The sequence below is a fragment of the Melozone crissalis genome, unplaced genomic scaffold, assembly GCF_028551555.1.
Source record: "Melozone crissalis strain CALT ecotype California unplaced genomic scaffold, PUWL_Pcris_2 ptg000008l_1, whole genome shotgun sequence".
Taxonomy (NCBI): domain Eukaryota; kingdom Metazoa; phylum Chordata; class Aves; order Passeriformes; family Passerellidae; genus Melozone; species Melozone crissalis.
Genome location: NW_026535786.1, coordinates 11,821,780 through 11,839,623, shown reverse-complemented (window position 1 = coordinate 11,839,623; position 17,844 = coordinate 11,821,780). Strand labels below are relative to the sequence as shown.

At 39.4% G+C, this 17,844-nt stretch overlaps 1 protein-coding gene across 1 annotated transcript in view; it reads right to left on the bottom strand.

Annotated features, from left to right (window-relative positions):
- CRACR2A (calcium release activated channel regulator 2A) overlaps positions 1 to 17,844 on the bottom strand; it is a 42,000-nt gene that overhangs the window by 9,837 nt on the left and 14,319 nt on the right. Inside the window, exons 6-12 of the mRNA XM_054270027.1 lie at positions 15,336 to 15,431; positions 10,363 to 10,550; positions 8,434 to 8,505; positions 6,232 to 6,277; positions 5,318 to 5,409; positions 4,297 to 4,621; positions 654 to 786 (exon numbers count right to left, since the gene is read on the bottom strand). Of these exons, the coding sequence (XP_054126002.1) occupies positions 654 to 786; positions 4,297 to 4,621; positions 5,318 to 5,409; positions 6,232 to 6,277; positions 8,434 to 8,505; positions 10,363 to 10,550; positions 15,336 to 15,431 (952 nt within the window). The remainder of the gene's footprint in view (positions 1 to 653; positions 787 to 4,296; positions 4,622 to 5,317; positions 5,410 to 6,231; positions 6,278 to 8,433; positions 8,506 to 10,362; positions 10,551 to 15,335; positions 15,432 to 17,844) is intronic.

Below are 17,844 nucleotides of genomic sequence, written 5' to 3'. Positions count from 1 at the left end.
GTAAGTCTTATTTCACATATGCTGCAGAATAAGTAAGGTCTCAATACAGGCTAAGCATAAGGAATCTGGTCATTTAATCCAGCTGCATTGCAATAACCTATACTTGAGTTCTTGTACCTTGATTTTGAGTCTGACTTTGGAAAGCTTGCTCTATAATTTTAGGCAAGGTAAGAAGGTAGGCTTTGAAAATTTTGGCGTTCGAAACACTGGTCTGACATATTTTTTTGGTGATTAGTATAATGCTAAATGATAGGTGATTCAGATATTCTACTTTCTCTATAAAACAAAATCAGATTACTTCGAGGGATAGCAATGAGATATGAAGGTGGGACTGTTAGTACAATGCAGTCCAGAGGACAGGATATCTGTTTCAGAACTGTGAGATCTACAAGGAAATTCTAGCTTCAAAGAAATCAGTATATTTTTTTTCTGATTTATCTCACTGCTGGCCAGGATCTCAGTACAGAATCTACTCTGAAACTTCTCCATCACTTATGAGCTTTCCAGTTTAGGAGAACTTACTTTGCATGTCCTACTTTTACAACATCTGTATGTTTCTGTTTTATTATACAAGGCCTGATCTCAGTAGAAACTCTTAAGTACTGTCAGAATAAAAATAACAATAGTTATATTTTTATATATTGTTAACTTACCTACAGTTGCAGCTGTGCCTGGGAAAAAACGATCTTCACAAAATCTTCTTAAGAATGAAGTCTTTCCAACACTCGAATTGCCCACAAAAACAATCTTGAATAAGCGCTCTGGAACAGAGTTTATTCTCTCCTCCTTCAAGTAAGAGCAAAAATTAGCCTCCAACTGTTCTATAAATCCCGTTGCCTCTCCAGTTAAAGGCTGATATGGGGAAAATAACAGATTTTATCCTATCATAGTCTTCATTACTTATGAAGCAATATTCTGTTTCTTAAAATAACTCAGCATTTCAGGTGTTTGTCATGCATCATTCCAGATCATCCAAAGTGCAGTGATTTGCACTGAGCTCTGGAAGTGTACTGAATACGAACCTTTACATGAAACTGACAAAATAAACCAGTTTATGTTCATGGGCACAAATCAAAATTTATAAAGCTTCACACAGCTCTGCTCAGTAGCTTCATTCTATATCAGTGACACAGAGGAAGCAGCACATCTTCATCTAGATACCATCTTCATCTAGAAGCAAAGTCATAATTTTTTTGCTTATGCTACTAGACTCTTCTTTCTGCTACTACCATAGAGCCAAGAACTTCCATCCAATTACTGCATTTCTACATCTGTTTAACATTACAGGCAGAAGCATTGAGGAAAGACACAGACAGAGAATTAGACCAGTTAATCAGGCTGTAAACATTCAGCTATGTTTCTGTCATTTCGCTTTTTAAGCAGAAGGAACAACAATTTGTTCTGCTTATCCAGGTTCTGTTTACTGCAGGCTAAGCTAAGTGGATGCTGGAGAGAATATTTATATCCTCTATCAAGTAGGTCATCATTCTTTTGTATGTAAATCAGGAGTTGCTTAGGGAAGCACTTGTAGCACCAGCTGGTTTGCAGGGTCTCTTGCTGGTCTCTTCTATTTTGTGTAAAGTTGAAGGAAGAGGGAGATAGAAAGTTTGCTTTCAATGCTGCAGAAGGAGAGAAAGATCATGGATGGTCCTGACATTAGTTTGTAAAGGTACAGGTTGTGAGGAGGGGAAGGAGGGGAAGGCCCTCTGCCAGTCATTTGATGTGCAGGATCCATGTCTTCATGAAGACATCAAAACTGAATTCACTGCCCAACAGCCCTTTGAATGAGACATTGAAGTCTACACTTGGAAGTGTTTTCTACAAATATACAGAAGTCTTAGAGAAAGACGAAGAAATAGAGAGCTGCTCTTGATGGGGGAAAAAAACCCCAAACAACAAAGGCTTGAGCTGCTGTCTCCCTTCATGTGAAAAAAATATAATTCAGGCTGTAAATTTTGGGGACCAAAAATACATGTTTCTTTCATGAGCTGGGCTTACAGCCCACCACAGTTATAGAAGGGTTTCTTATTTTCCTTTTCTTTTAAAATTCTAAACCCCAGGGCAACTATAGGCTACTAGTAGCACACATTTATACAAAGCACATTCTCAGTCCTGATAAAAACCATTTCCAGCTTATTAGTCTGTGTGCTCTGGGAAATAAAACAAGCTAACATACAATCACCAGCTTGGCAGTATTATCACAGTGCTTCTGAGAACCACAGCTAAATATATGGACTACATGACCTGAAATACTTTGTCCCTGGTGGTCATTCAAACTCCAGTAGCACTAAGACTCAAAGACCCCAGAGGCCTTCAGCTCAATTCCCAACACAAGAACATAAGAAGTAATTTTTCACTGAGATGTATCAAGTCCAGTCATGAACATAACCTCAATAATTAAACTTGGTTATAAATCTGCATCTGAACACTATGCTAGGGGGTAAGCTACTCCACAGTCTGCTTCAACAAAGTGCTGATGGGAAAATGGAATAGCAGTAGGATGATAATTTATTTTAGTTTACAATGCAACCTGAAAAAGTCTTCCCTAGATGTGTCTTTTGAGTAGTCTTTATAAAAAAAGTAGCCAGGTAAAGTAACACAGCTTTTGTACAATTTAACACAAATGTGGGAGATTATACGTATAAACATAATGGTTCATATTCCATATTGAAAGTGAATCTCATGCAGAAGTTTTGAATAGAAATCCTGCTTTAATTTCCATTAGGGTTCCTTCAGGTATTGAATATATTCCTACAGGCTTGTCCTAGCTGGATAGGATGACCTACCTGGCTTTTGTCATCCTAATGTCCAGTGATGCCATGCTTTGAAAATGTGACACAAAATAAGTCATACAGCAAGCAAAAAGCATGCACTGAATTAAACAATTTCAAACTATGAAGTTCTTTTCTGTACCCTCAATGATTTATTAAAAGGTACCACTTAGAAATTATTATGTAACCATGACATAATTCTATCATAATTTTTAAGATATGCTTGCTTCTTCTAAAAGAACCATATAATTATGACCAAGCAAACCAATTTTTCCTATACTTTAATCTTTTTAATACGTGCTTCAAGAATCTAAAAATGAGTAATCCTTAACAATGATTCTAAAATTGGAAAACAAGCACAGCTAGCTCTGAAGAAATAGCAATGCAAAAAGAACTTTATACTCCACAGAAATGTACCTTCCAGCATACTGTTTTAAGGATTATTACTGAATGGTGAATTCATTGCTAACTCACATATACAAGCTAGAGCTGAAAAAATGTAGGATTTCCATTTCCTAAATAAAAGTATTTTCAATGATAATTAAAAAGTCATGATAATCCACTCATTATTCCTCAGATAATGTAACAGCTTCCAAAGCTGACTCAAAAGTATCAGAATATGAGAAATATCACCTTGAGGCAAAAAAAAACCAAAGCCAAACAACCAATTTTTTTAAAAAACACTTATTTTTTAAGACAATTTCTGCCTTCCACAGGATCTTCTTGTATCCTCTGTTACAAGGCTTAACTTCACTTTCCCTAAACAGTCCTTCAAATGTAAATCTATGCACACATTGTCTGCAGTTACCACTCCTTTAGGTTGAGTTTCCCTTCTTTGCACCTTCAGCACTTGTCTGCAATACGTTTTCATCCCCCACTTCATGCAATGGCTTAATCTGTCATGTTTCAACTTAAAGACAGAAAACCAAATAATTTTAGATTCTAGATATAACACATTAACATATGACACCACTTCATGGCATCCAAGGTCCTTCAGAATAGAATAGAAGAGTTCCAGTTGGATGGGACCTACCAGTCCAACTCCCTGACCACTTCAGGGCTGACCAAAAGTTAAAGCATGTTATGAAGGGCATTATCAAAAAGTATCTTAAACACTGACAGACTTGTGGCATGGACCACCTCTCTAGGAAGCCTATTCCTGTGTCTGACCACCCTCTCACCAAAGAAATGCTTCCTGATGTCAAGCCTGCAGCTCCCCTGAGGCAGCTTTGAACTATTCCCACACATCCTATTGCTGGATTCCAGGGAGAAGGGATCAGCACCGCCCTTTCCCCTTCCCCTCCTCAGGAAGCTGCAGAGAGTAAGGGAGTCATCCCTCAGCCTATTTTTGCAAACTGGACAAACCCAGAGCCCTCAGCCACTCCTCAGAGGACACACTTTCCAGCCCTCCCACCAGCTTTGTGGCATTCCTCTGGATGCATCCAAGGACCTTCACAATCTCCTTAAATCACAGGGCCCAGAACTTCACACTCTACTCAAGGTGAGATCTCCTTTGTCCTCTTACATTCGACAGTGTTTCCTTCCCTACAGGCTGCTCTCTAGAAGATGATGATGAATGTTCCATTGATTGCTCTCTGGATTTGTTATTCATTTCTGTCTCAAAAGTATCTTCATCTTCTCCAGTCCATCTGCTCAGCTGCTTATCAACCAGCCTGTCAAGAAGCTGGGGTAGGTGATCTTCTTCAATTGATATTATTCTTTGGAGATGTGATGTTTTAGGCATTCCTCCAGTGACTCCAGCATCAAGCTCTTCAGAGAGAACTCCATTCAGTCCAGCAGAATTCCTTCTCCTTGAATTACTGAAAATATCATCTTCTTCAAATGAATGGCTAGACAGAGAAAGAAGTATATAATGGACTTGCTATTTTATTCTGAATTTAATCTCACATGTTTTTGATTAGTCACAGCAGGCAGAGTCATTCCAGTGTCTGCTGAAAAGTCAGCTCATCATACCATGTGTATATATATTGATAATTATAAGCATCATGGGGAAAGCTAATAACTTACAGGAGAAACCTGAACCAGAATGGAAAATATTAGATTAACATCAATTCTAATCTCATAGAAGAGCTAAATTAAGCTTCTCTACTGTGGTTTTCTCCTTTCCCACCTTCCTTCCTATTCTGGAGGAATAAAAGAAACACCCAAGAGAGATCATTTCAATGTGCAATCTGATTCTCTTTTTAGTAGATAGGATGGACATGGTTCTGCTTAATATAGATAAAAAAAGTCCAAGTGGAGACTCAGAATTGTACCACATTAACATAGGCTCGTGGGCAAGTTTTTGTGTCTCCCAGCCTACAGCCATCCACAGAGGGGAAATCTCTTGCCTTTACAGACAGCACACTTAAAACTTGGCTTTTCATTTTCGAATTTCTTAATGAGTACAGTAATCTTATAGTGACAGACACTTAAGAAATACATTCTTTGAAAAGTTCAAAAGTATCAGAAAGGAAGCATTCCACATCTTCTTTCTATAAACCTCATCCTACTCAAACAGGGAACACGTGAAAAAAAGTTCCTACCTGTTTGGCTGCATCTTGCCCTCTATGTATTTCCCAATGATAGACCCTGATCTCTGCTTCCAGCTGGCTTTTGGAACAGTTGTTTTGCATTTCTGCAAAAATACAGAATAATTCTTACTGATTTACTTCTGGTGCTCGTTATGGTTAACTACCCTCATTCCAAATACTTAAATAATGCAATGCAAATGAAAGAAAAAAAATGTAGAAGAAAGTACTAGAGGTATAAATGTTTCAGAATTCTAATTGCTAAACAATCAGAACAGGAAACTCCATATCCTGCAAAAATGCATCTGCTTTGTAAATAAAACAGCACAATGTTATGGAAAAAAAGGTTTGTTTGTTTGGGTTTTTTTTATATGAGCAGCTTCTTGTAGACTAAGAACACAAGCAAATATAAACTAAATGGCTTTAGTCTCTTTACACCAGGGTACTTCTAGAACATCTTAGGAGTCCATTCTTTGCTGCTGCTTAAAAAGTTAATAGGATGTGTTCTTACCCCAGCCTCAGGTACTGAGGTACTCAGGTACTGATTCAGGTACACCAGTTATTGTACTGTTGTATAAATATGTCAGGATATTACCCACTCTTGACTGGGTAAATTAACACATTTAATTGCTCCATTTTTAGTTTATTTCCTCCTTTCATGATTGCATCCTTTGTTTCTTCTAAAATACATTCACCTCTCGTCAGATAGCTCCCACTTCATAATTCTCAACATGTAGCTCTTAAAATTGTTTAGCAAATTAAAAAAATCTTATTTTCAAGTGAGAAAAGACGACAATACAAATTAAGAACAGGGTAAGATTTAAGGGGCATGAAAGTTCATCTCCGGCACAGCCTTCTGTTCCCCTTCTTTTGAAGCTGTTCTCACATGTGTCTGCCCAAGACTGGGTTTGAAAATAATAGTTGGTTACCTGCAAAAATATGTCACGTTCATCCTTGAGATGTTTGTTCCTCTCTCTGCAAAGAAAATACAAACAAAAGAAACACTGAAGCCAAGTATTTAGAACTGCTGACTTTTGTACTCCACACGAACAGACAGACTGGACAGTTGGCAGTGCAAACCTTTCATCACCCTTTATTTATATTCTCACCTCGGCCAGTTCCTTGTCTGGGCTATTGATTCTCCAGCAGGGCTATGCTGATTAAAGCCAGATGGGATCTGGATGTCTTCCTGTATTTTATCTAAACAAATGCCTTAACACATAGAAATCAGTTGTGGTCAACATGCCTTCACTTACCGTAAATTAGAATTTTTAATGATTTTAAGATGATCTCTTAATGTGGAGAGGGTGCAAAGAACACCATCTCTTGTTCATCTGCTGACAGCTGTGAAAGCCAGTTATTGTGGCAATTGAGGCTGCCACAGAAAAGTCACCCTAGGAAAACATCCATCTTCCATCCTTTGTGCAGAAACAATGAAAGTGTCAAGAAACAGATACCCCAGGCAATCAGCAAGCTCTGATCAGATCTGACAGCACACCTGCTTAGTACATCATCTATTGTCTCCATCTGTTGCTGGCCTGGCCACAGGAGAGACTGAGCAGCCAGGGTGAATGAAAAAAACCTCTCTTGACAGATGTTTCTATCTATGTCCCCAAAACTTGCAGCAGGCAAGATCACAGAGTGGCCTGTGGAAAACACATGCTGCAAAACAAGAGCCTTTCCCCAAGCCTGGGAATTTTTAGGCAACTTTAAAATGAGGCCTCCTGAAGGAAATGCAGACAATGAAGACCTAGAGGCAGGTGCATCCTACAGCCCACACTGACTGACCACTGAGCAAACAAAACCCAACATTTCTTCACACTGAAAAGAGCGCTACAGGTGGCTGAACACAGCTCCAAATTTGAAGTCTATCAATAAAGAAATGTTAGCTATGTACATCTTGGAATAATTTTACAAATATTTTGGGGAAATAATCTTCATTTTAGCTCAACTCCCAGCACTTAAGAAGCAACAGAGCCTTTCAGCAAGCTCCTGCAGCCAGGCTTCTACCTCAGAATTAGAGCTGTTCAGTGCCGCTCTGTTTTACATGTGACTTTTGGAAAGGAGATTGTCCTACACTTCTGAATTGTCAAAATGAAGCAAATCTTTCAGGTGTGCTGCTCTCTACTCTATGCAAGAACCAACCATATAAGAGTCTTTTGTAACCATTTTTGCTATTTCTGTGTCATTATCCTGTGGCAGTTGACATTGACTGGCTGCCAGATGTAAAACCCAGCCACTCTCTCACTCTCCTTCCTCAACACCACAAGGGAAGATAATAACATAGAAAAGCTTGTGGGCCAAGATAAAAACAAGCAGATTACTTACCAGCTACCCATTACAGACAAAACAGACTCAACTGTAGGATGATGAGAAATAGAGACAATACTAAAATCATCTTCTCCACAATCCTCTTTCTTCTCAGGCTCAACTTCATGCCTACACCCTCAGTTCTTCTACGTCCTTAACCAATCCTGAGTGGCACAAGGGGATGGGGAAAAGTGGGGCTTGTGGTCAGTCCATAACAGCTTCTCTCTGCGGCTCCTTCCTCCTCACAGTTTTCTCGCTCCAGTGAGTGAGAGTGAGTTCCCTCACACAGGTTATAGTCCTTCACAATTCCAGCATAGAGCCTTTCCATGGAGAATAATCCTTCAGGAATGGACTGCTCCAGCCTGGGTCCCCCACGGGCCACAATTCCTGCCAGAAAACCAGCCCCTGCATGGGCTCCTCTCCACAGACCATGCTCCTGCCAGGAGCCTGCTCTTGTGTGGACTCTGCACAGGCTGCAAGGGACTCTGCTCCAGCGGTGCCTGGAGCACCTTCTACCCCTCCTTCTTCACTGACCTTGGTGTCTGAAGGGCTTTCTCACATATTTTTTCTCTCTTCTCTTCCAGCTGCTGCGTTGTTTTCCACCCTTTCTTACTGAGGCTTTCCCAGAAGCACATGGGGGCTGTGGGGCTCCACTGTGCCCTGTGCTGTGTCCATTGTCACAGGGCAGCCCTGGCTTCTCTCTGGCACCAGCCCCACTGTCAACACCTTGACACCTACACGCACTACATATCCCAACATAATTTCATCCTTTAATGGACCTATTCAGAATTATATAAGAGTTTTTGGAAGATCAACATTACCTTAAAAAATCCAGCTGCTTCAAAAGTCCTGACTTCTCTCTCTGTAAGGTTTCTGTCACCCGGTACACCTCTCTGCAAAAAAAAAAAAAGAAAAAATTGCTCTAACCATGGTAAGAACACTGCTAAAATGCTTCCCCCTAGGGGTATCTACATTTGAGACCTCAGCTTCTTCAAACTCGTAGAGTCTCTTCTGCATGAATGGTTAATATTTTAAAGAAGTTTATTCAGTAGCACAGCAGCACAGCAGCACAAGTTAGCAGAGGAAGGAGTAGAGGTTCTTTTTTCAAAAAATATTGCTTTTTAATTTCTTCATCCAGAGAGTTTATATACGTTGATACTGGCACTTGGAGCATTCAGAACAGATACACTGCTAAAATACTTCCCAGTTATAGCCACTAAAAACCAGGTGACATTTTATCCAAAATTAGAGCTTATCCTGCTGCAGGAACCATATGTCAGGCTCTCACATCTACAATCCCTACAATTTCTTCCAATTCTCGACACTTATGCAGCCATTTTAACACCATTTACTTTGATTTAACACGATTTGGTGTCTGGTTATTAATGATTTTTTTCGCCTTTCAGTGAAGCCTCAAGTTCTTCCTGTGCACTGTCTGACCATTACACCTGCTTCAACAGCTCAGGTCTTACCAGACTGACACAGATGTTTAAAGCAACACTGCAGGTGCAGTTGAGTAGGGCTGAGCTCTAATTCCATAAACCACTACTGAATCCAAAATGCTTTGTAAGTGCAGTAGTATTATTCAGCAGTCTGACCACTGGGCAGATTTCCTTTGTAGCTTTTAAATCAGATCATTTCATAGTCTTTGCTCTGGATCTGAAAAGAGAGGCCTCAAAGAGGAAACAAACCACCTTGAGGAGGAGTATTTCTACTGTCTACTTCCGAAACACACATCAAACATGCAAACCTAAAATTTCTAACCACAGTGGCCACTCTTTAACACTAATTTATCAACAAAGTGAATTATTTTTACCCTTGAGAAAAATTAAAGAAGTGATAACTTAATAGAGCTTGGCACAAAGCTTAAGAGAAAAATAATGTGACATTTGAACTAATGTTCTGCTCTATCCTGAAATATGTCAACCAGCAACAGCTCTGAATTATATAGTTCATTGCTGCAATGGCCAGGTCCATCTGTCATTCATGAGCCCTCCATTGGCAATGAGAGGCTTCTACAGATCCCTGAGCATTTTCTTTAAAATGGACTTGAGTGAACATTTCTGCCAATTACAGCCTCAGAGTAATAATTCTTCTGCTTTGTGCAGAAGGCTGGAGCAAGACAGGTAGCTTGAACTGTCACAAGTCATTTTTATCCCTCAAAATATGAATCGTAAACATTTCTTCTTGATTTTTTTTTTTTTTTTTTTTTGTAATTTGGAGTCAGAATCTGAAACTTTCAACATTTGAACTGGAAACCCCAAAATGGTTTGGGGTTCTGAATTGCCACAAAGCATTATGGGAATTGAGATAAGCTAAATTTTATCTTGCTGTCCTTACTAGGCTTACTTTAAAAAGAAGATCCTAGGTATCTCAGAGTGTATTCTGAGAAGCAAGTTTCAGATAGACTCAGCTTTGAGTAGAATGAAGCATCATGTGCCACAACTGTAAGGCATTTCCATAAGCAATTCCATTGGTATCTCAAAACTAAGACACTACATGGATTTTCAATTCAATTTTTAATTCCAACGGCAGTGGGGAGAGCACTGACATTTTGAACACAAAACTAGCAAAAGATTCCATAGAAGCCAGATATGCTACAGAAAATATGCTGAATTACTTGGGGGAAAGCAGCTAGAACTGCACTCAGCTTTGCAAGTGGTTTCTGCTTTTGACAGGACTGGGTACCCTGAGGGGGCTTACTGGCACACCAAGCAAGTGCACAAGAACTGCTGCAGCTGGACACTTACATTTCCTTCTCCTCATGGAGCCTTGATGCCTCCTCCTGAAGCACCTGTAGCTGCTGTTGAGCCAGGCTTAGCTCATGGGATGTTCTCTCCAGCTCTCTCAGCAGCTCCTGGTTAGTCAGCTTCAGCTTGGTGTTCTCTACTTTGGTTTCTTCTTTGCCACTGAGGAGTTGTGTACACTGCTGCTCTAACTGGGGTGGAAGAAAAGAGAACAGAAAGCATTAGAGCTGGTTGAGGCATCAGTTTTGAGGATTTCAGTTTGGGTCTTAGAGGTTAGCTGAGCAGGGAGCTATTTCTATCAAAGCCAAAGAATGACTAAAATACATATGGTGCTCTTCCACTGATCTTTGTAAAGACATAATTATGTTACACAAAAACAAAGCTATTCCATTCTATAACTGAATTTTATCCAGCTCAAGAACACACCAGTACAAAGCATAAAAAAGGTGCATAAAAAAGAGCGGATTAGCAGCATTAAGCTGATATTCACAACTGCTGTTTTAGACCATTTTCCACAAAGACCAGGTCTACATAGAATGATTCAGAGATCTACCTAAAAACTGCTAGATTTAAATCTGATAGCTGATAAACTTTCCCATCCCCAGCAATATGAACAAGCAGTGACCTTTTTGCCACCTCAGACAGATCTGCCAAGAAGTGTGAATTAGAGCCTTTTTATTCACTTTTATACTCCCTCTCCAATGTACATCAAAGGAAAGATACAACCTCCCTGTAAAACAAGCAACAATAGACAACAGTGGCTTCTGGTACATAAAGAAGTTCTATCTGCTTCTCCCTGGATAACTGAGCAAATTTAGACAGCACAGCAAAACTTCATATTAGGGAAAGCATTGCTGACCTTAAAATACAAAGCTTTTATTTTGTTTTGGCTTGTTTGTTTTTTTTTTCTTTTTTCTGTATTCATTTTAAGGACTGTAAAACATCCTTGGAGCATTACAATATCATTTCAATCTTCCAGATCTGAGACATAACAATGTTTGAACTCTCATTTTGCCCATCCCAACAAGCAGAGCTCACCCAACCAAAATCTGTCCTCATCCAGCTCTTCCAGTCAATTCCTACCCTAGAACACTGCTGTTGTTGTAGTCTTGGTTTTGAATGAGGCCCAGGTAAAAATAAATGCAGAAAATACTTTCTAGCCTGGACTGTGGGAAGTCAGGAACACATGTAGAGTGGGAGCACTTGGCAGCAGCAGCAGCTTAATGCATTTGCTGAACTGTAGCCTCAGCAGGCTCACATTTCCCATGGAACACTGGCTGGGCATTAGATTACTGCTGAACAAGGTTGGCTTACATGGATAGATTACATCAGTTCCTGAATATTGCTTCCACTCCTTGACAGAACAAAGTTACCTATTCTAAGTAAAAGATCAGCTGCTTCAAGTACTTAAGACAACACTCATCCAGAGGAGTGGCTTTGGGAGAAGCAAAAAGTGACTACACAAAGATGAACTTTCAAAAATTTAGGGAGCAAAAAGCTGCAGACAAAAACCCCACTCAGAGAACAGTATGGCCATCTGAAAACTTACACAGAGACTGTTCAGGAAATGTAACTGCAATGGTAGCCAACATCAGCTCCCAGAATCATCTATACTGAAGTTAGAAATACTTACTATAAATCCTGGTGCTCACTCTTGTCAGAAAAACAATAATATAATGTGTAAAACCCAGAACATAACAACAGGAGAAAGGATTGTTTCACAGCAATACAAAGCTCCATTCTTCCACTTTACCCTTTGAGGGTACAATCCTTTGAGAAATACCAAACACTACCTTTAAAGCCCTCATCTGAACAACTCACAATACAGGGAAATAACTCACTAGGGGAATGCTCAGCTGGTGGTAGAATGGCATAGATCCTATAGCTTCTAGCTGCTTATTGGAGCTGCAAATTGGCTTCTATGTTCATCTGGTAGATGGAAACTGCTGGGGAAAAGATTCATGGCCCTTAGACATGTTTAAGAAAATCGAAGTAGCAGAGAGAATTAACCCATTCCACAGGTCAAGCACAGACACAGTAGTTGATGGTGCATATTCTCTTTTTTTGACAAAGATGAGAGGAAAATCAAGTTTAAGTTGAATAAAGATCTGGAATTATCAAATGCAAATAAGCTGTTGCTGAGGACATTTATTGGTGTCCCCAAAAGACACATACATTGAGCACCCACCATGCAGTCCCTTGTTCTTAGCTCAGCATCCTTTCTGTAGTTTTTATATTCTTTCTTCTCCCTATTTATTTCAGTAGCATGTGAAAGATGCAAAATTTATACAGTGCCATAAGGCAGTTATAAGCACTTGAGTGCTACTGATCCATGTTTTCACGCATCTCATTCCCAATTCCAAGATCGTGCTCTTCAGTGGTTGCCATCAGCACAGAACCCAGCATTCTATGTGAGAAGCCCAGTAACTCCTCTGCATTTCACCTGGCCTACACCTGCTTTCTTCTCTCACACAAGAGTCTGTGCCCTAGAGGTTATGCTGGATATCCTCTGTCCCCATTGCCTCCTCCTGAGATGTTCCAAATGACATCCCTTGAGGAACAATGCCAGCCAGACAATCCCCATAAGGAAAACCCCTCTGGCTATGTGAGAGGAAACAACACAGATCTCATTTGGTTTGAAAGCTCCCTTTCATATTTTTGTTAATGATTTCCAACACAAAAACAACTACACTGTATTTCAAATTTTAAAAAAAAAAAGAGACTTATTAATGAAGTTTGGAAAAAATCATTTGTGTTGCTCCCTTGTGGGCCAAGAGGTTCTCTCATACAACCAAGCAGAGAAGTTGCAACTAAATCAAGCTACCTTCACTGTCTGCAAGAAGAGATTTAATTATCAAAGTATATTTCCATGCCAGAGGAGGAGGCAAAAGTGAAAGAGACCTCTGGATAAGGCAAACATTAGACACCACACATGGGTATCTCAGTGAATGAAAAGCAACACCAGAAAATGAGTGGGGACATGGTACTATAAAAACAGATCTGGGTAAAGATGAGAGTTACTTTCAGAGAGGATCATTAGAAATCAGAAAAATATATGTAGAAAACAGTGCCTCTAACTACACTGAGTAAAGCACTCAAATAATAGGCTAGGTTGGTATATCAGAAAAAAACCCATCAAATACTACATATCAGATTAACAATGGGGCAATCAGCTGGTTGAATGACAGAAGTTTCAGTTTTCATCAATCATCTGAATGAAATCATGTCATCTCAGCATTAGAAATAGTGAATTCCATTCGTCTAACACAGCTTCCTTTCCATAAAACCAAAATGGGATAGTTTCATCTTTATGGTGTATGAAGAGCCTGTCTTTCAAAAGCACCCTTGTTGTGATTCATGCAAATTCATAATGGAGAGGGGAAATACTAAATACTAGAAATTACAAATAAATTAAAAAACCAAACATGGCAATATTATTCATAATAAGCAATGCAGTAAATAGAAATGGAAACATAAAACCAGATAAAAAGCCAATACTAATAAAAATTGCACAGACATTGTTTTATGTTCTCCAGGATAGACAATATTAGACAATGGCAATGTAGACAACAATCATAAGATAAGACTTCCTGGTATTGTTCCCTATATTGATTGATTATACCAGGCTTAAAATTGAGTGAAAGCCTTTGAATAGCTTCTGTTTGGTTTTACACCAAATTTAGAAAACACATACTCGAAAAAAAATTTTTAGAGAATTACTGGTTGACAATCAAGTTTAAACAGAGCTTTAAAGCAAAAACAAACAAACAAAGGAAAATATTAAACATATTCATTAGAAAATTAGAATAAGTCATTTCTTATACTTCCTCAGTTAGTTTCAGACTAAAAATGCCTGATCTGTATGCCCCCACAGATATCTTCAAAGTATAGATTATTCCATTATAGTGCTGCAATGTGGTAAAGAGCCTGCATAAAACCACATATATTCTGATTCACAGTGGTACTGGACAAAGGTAATTAACATCAGGCAGTTGATTTCAACTGTAGAATAGACTTTTAGTTCAGTCCTGCATTCTTATCAGCTAAACTTCACAGAATAACAGAGTACTGGCTTGGAAGGGTAACTCAAGGTTCATCTGTTCCAACCTTCTTCGGCAGAAATACAGTTTAGCCAAGATGACCCAGCATCCTGCCCAGCTAAATCTTTAGTGTCCAATGTTGGGGAATCCACCACTTCCCCAGGAAGTTTATTGCAACGGCTGATGGTTCTCATTGTGAAAAACTTTCTTCTTTTTGTCCACAAATTCATATTCTACAGAGGGAATTGTGTTTACAGCACTCCATTTCAGCCCTTTAAATTCCAGTGCTACCTCCTTTCTCCATTACTAGTCTTTACTGCAATGACCTTGGAGCCACTTTACAGCAAGTTCTCTGCTCCCCCAAGCAGGCCATGCATTTTAGAAGCAAAACACCTCAGGTTTTATTATGGGAACTTGACAAGCTGTTACCAATGCAAGGAAAACATGCACTGCTATAAAACTGTTATCACAGAGATATATCAGGAGCAAGTTGCTCAGGAGGGAGCATTTTGAGTTCATAGTGCTGAATCAGTCCAAAACAAGTAAATGAGTGGCTGGTACAGGCTTTGAGCAGAGGTGTGCACTAGAAGAGCCAAATCATTGTTCTCTGCTCTTAAACTGGGTGTTAAGCCAGTTCCTAGAAGACTGAGGGCAGTGGAATTATGCTACATTCTCATAAAAATTAACCTAGTAACTGGGGACAACATGCAAAGCATTATTTTACTCTCCATTTTGCCACATAAAAGGAAAACTACTTTAGAAATAGAGGTTAACATTTTTCCTAAGCACATGACACAAAAACAACAGAAGGTCACAATTTGGCACAACCACATCACACCAACTTGCAGTTTTGGAACCTAAAATAGTACCTAAAGAAAATCATAAGAGCAAATAAGAGCCATCTATTTCTTAACTCCAAAGGATATCAGTTAGTACCCTTTTCTGTTTTTGAACCAGCTGTTCCAGTTCTTGTTCTTTTGACAGCAGCTTGCGTTCCAGCTCTTGACTTTGGGACTGAAACCTCTCTGTGTCCTGCAAAATTCCAAGAGGAAATGGATTAACAGAACAGCACAATTGCATCATAGGAGGAGAAATAACGAGTCACTGATTAAGCTTTCCCCAGTGACTATCACAAGACACAGGTAGTACTCAGTTTAGGGGTGGTATCACTCATGAATCTCTAAACTGCTGTAGTCCAGCAGCTTCCATGGCTATGGTTGGTACAGAATGTGCTGATTGCACATGAGTAGGTATTGAGTCTAGAAAGTGGAGGCAAACATCCCAGGCAGGAGGCTGAGGAGCTGAGCCAGTCTAGATCAATGCAGCCAGAATGTATCCTCTCGTTGCCAGCTACAGCAACTCAGTCTGATGTGAAAGAAACAGAAACTCCACGCTTCGAATCCGTCACTAACAGCAATTTTTCACAGATGTTCCACTGGTATAAACAAGCAACTGGGGCTTCAAGCTCTGCCTTTCCCTCAGCAATTATATGAACCTGTCCATTATCTAAGTATCCTGCAGTCACCAGGAACTCCCAGTCACATTTGGGATTACTCCTGACACTCCTCAGCTGAAAAAAATTGTCAGCCCTCTCCTGAGTAAAATCAGGTTCCAGCAGCTTGTATCAGCTGAGAATCTGTCCTGTTTCTCCAAAAACAGGCTTCTACTCTCTAAGGTCCCCAGGAAAATGCCTCTAAATAAAAATAAAAATTCCCTCATGGCAGCAGTCCTTGTTACAAGTGTTTTCCCTAAAGCAGTACATGTAATGGGGTAATGAAATGCATGACAACTGGTTCTTTCTGGGGAAGAATATATATGCAAGTGAAAAAACAAACTAACTGCCCCTTTTGTGTAACATTCAGTCAGCAGGGTATTAAGTATTGTAAATAGCTACAATTTGTACTTATTTGCATCTTACCAATTTCTTTAAATGTATTCTTCAATAGCTACTCTTCATTCAAGCCACCATAATTTCCCCTTTATATGGCATCAATGCATCTCCCCAGGCTGAAAAGTCTTTGTAAGACTTTGCATTAGAGAAAGAATTTAACAGTCAGATCTCCCCAGATCTCAAATTAGTCATGCAAAGAAACAATACTTCATGAGTGTCTGGCAGCCCTTAGTGCGACTGCTGACTAAACTGTAAATAGCTTGAGTGGGAAGCTTTCATGAAAAAGCCTGAAAGAAATGGCTTAACCTCAAATATATAACTAATTAGGAGATCCAACAATCATTGCTTACGGAAAAGTCTTTGTTGTTTGGGGCTTTTCAGTACCACTTCAGTTGTGGACTATTAAGAGCACATAAACTATTTGTTCCACAAAAGTGCTGTCAGGCAAAGTTGCAAGTACTTTTTATCCTTCAGCTGGTATACAAACTTTATTTAAAGGTTTCATCTTATCCACCACTAAAAACTGCTCTCAGCTTGGAATGGAAAAAAACTTGAAAATTTGAGTCAGGTTCGCTACCCAGTAAGGCAAGTGAAAGGAATGACTCCTTAGACAGCTGATAAGGCACTTTTTTTTTTACTTTTTTTTTTCTTTTTCTCTTTCTTTTTCTTTTATTTTATTTTGGTTGCCAGGGAACAAAAAATACTTGATATATTTGCATCACAAAAGGAAGCTTGAGATATATTTGATTATATTGTCTAGATATATTTATACATACTTGATGGAGAATGGAGGCAATAACCACTATTTTGGCAACTATTTCTATCACGTATTGCTGAAACTATGTATTTGTTTCATTAAAATGACTGATGCCAAGACAACAAAAAGGGATGAGCAAGTAGCTCATGATTGACTGTCCCAGGGCACCCGGAGCAGCCGTGGAACCTCCAACATTTTAATACTCAAAAAGTAATTTGCCATGTTCCTGAGCATCCTGACCCAGCTAGGAAGTAAGGCATCACCTTCCCACCTATAAGATTGTAGGGTGATTCTTTCCTGGAGCATGCCAGGAGTCCTTGGTACTTTACTAATTTTACAAGAAAAAGCAGGAAAGAAAAATCCAAAGAAAAGACTACAGACACAGTAGAGGAGATTTAAAGACAACTTCCCAAGAAAAGGGAATTAATCTTCAGGTGTTTTGGAAGCACCATGGCAGTCACCAAAGATTCTGTCCTGCGTTTATTTTGTAAATAACCTGTGGTTGTTCCACAAATTACCATCACTTGATTCATCTCTTTTTGTTATCCCTCCCCAAAATCAGAGACTGCAGAATTCAACAGGATTAGTGCTGCTCTGAACAACCTCACAGAGTGTTTTTCCTGATTGTGACCAGAAGCTGGACCTAGAGTAGCACCAACAGTACAATATTTGTAGTTCAAGTGACTTTCAAAAGCATGCCAGCTGCGCTGTATGCCAGCCACTGAGCACAGGACATCACAGCTCCTTCATCCAACAAGTCACTTAGCCTGCAGCTGTAGAGACCAAAAGTTTGAAGC